Source organism: Phaethon lepturus, unplaced genomic scaffold (assembly GCF_000687285.1).
Source record: "Phaethon lepturus isolate BGI_N335 unplaced genomic scaffold, ASM68728v1 scaffold28758, whole genome shotgun sequence".
NCBI classification, from domain to species: domain Eukaryota; kingdom Metazoa; phylum Chordata; class Aves; order Phaethontiformes; family Phaethontidae; genus Phaethon; species Phaethon lepturus.
The window spans coordinates 4,065-4,265 of record NW_010558743.1 but is presented as its reverse complement, the minus strand read 5'-3'; the positions used below and the strand labels follow the sequence as shown (position 1 = coordinate 4,265).

Sequence of the window (201 nt, the reverse complement as noted above, 5' to 3'; positions counted from 1 at the left end):
CTCCTGCCTGTCCCATGGTGGGGGGACACCCTGCCGGCGGCCCCCAGCGTTGCCCGATGCCCTCCCTTCTGCTGGCAGGTGGCATGATCAGCTTTGACGTCTTCCCAGAGGGCTGGGACAAGCGCTACTGCCTCAACGTGCTCGACGATGAGAGATTTGACACCATCCACTTCTTTGGGAACGAGACGACACCTGTGAGTA

General features: G+C 61.2%; 1 protein-coding gene across 1 annotated transcript in view; it reads left to right on the top strand.

The window, feature by feature from the left end:
* Positions 1-201, top strand: part of PMM1 (phosphomannomutase 1) — a gene marked incomplete at its 5' end in the record, with an annotated part of 8,247 nt that overhangs the window by 6,593 nt on the left and 1,453 nt on the right. The window contains one exon of the mRNA XM_010293167.1: positions 79-194. Coding sequence (XP_010291469.1) covers positions 79-194 — 116 coding nt within the window. The remainder of the gene's footprint in view (positions 1-78; positions 195-201) is intronic.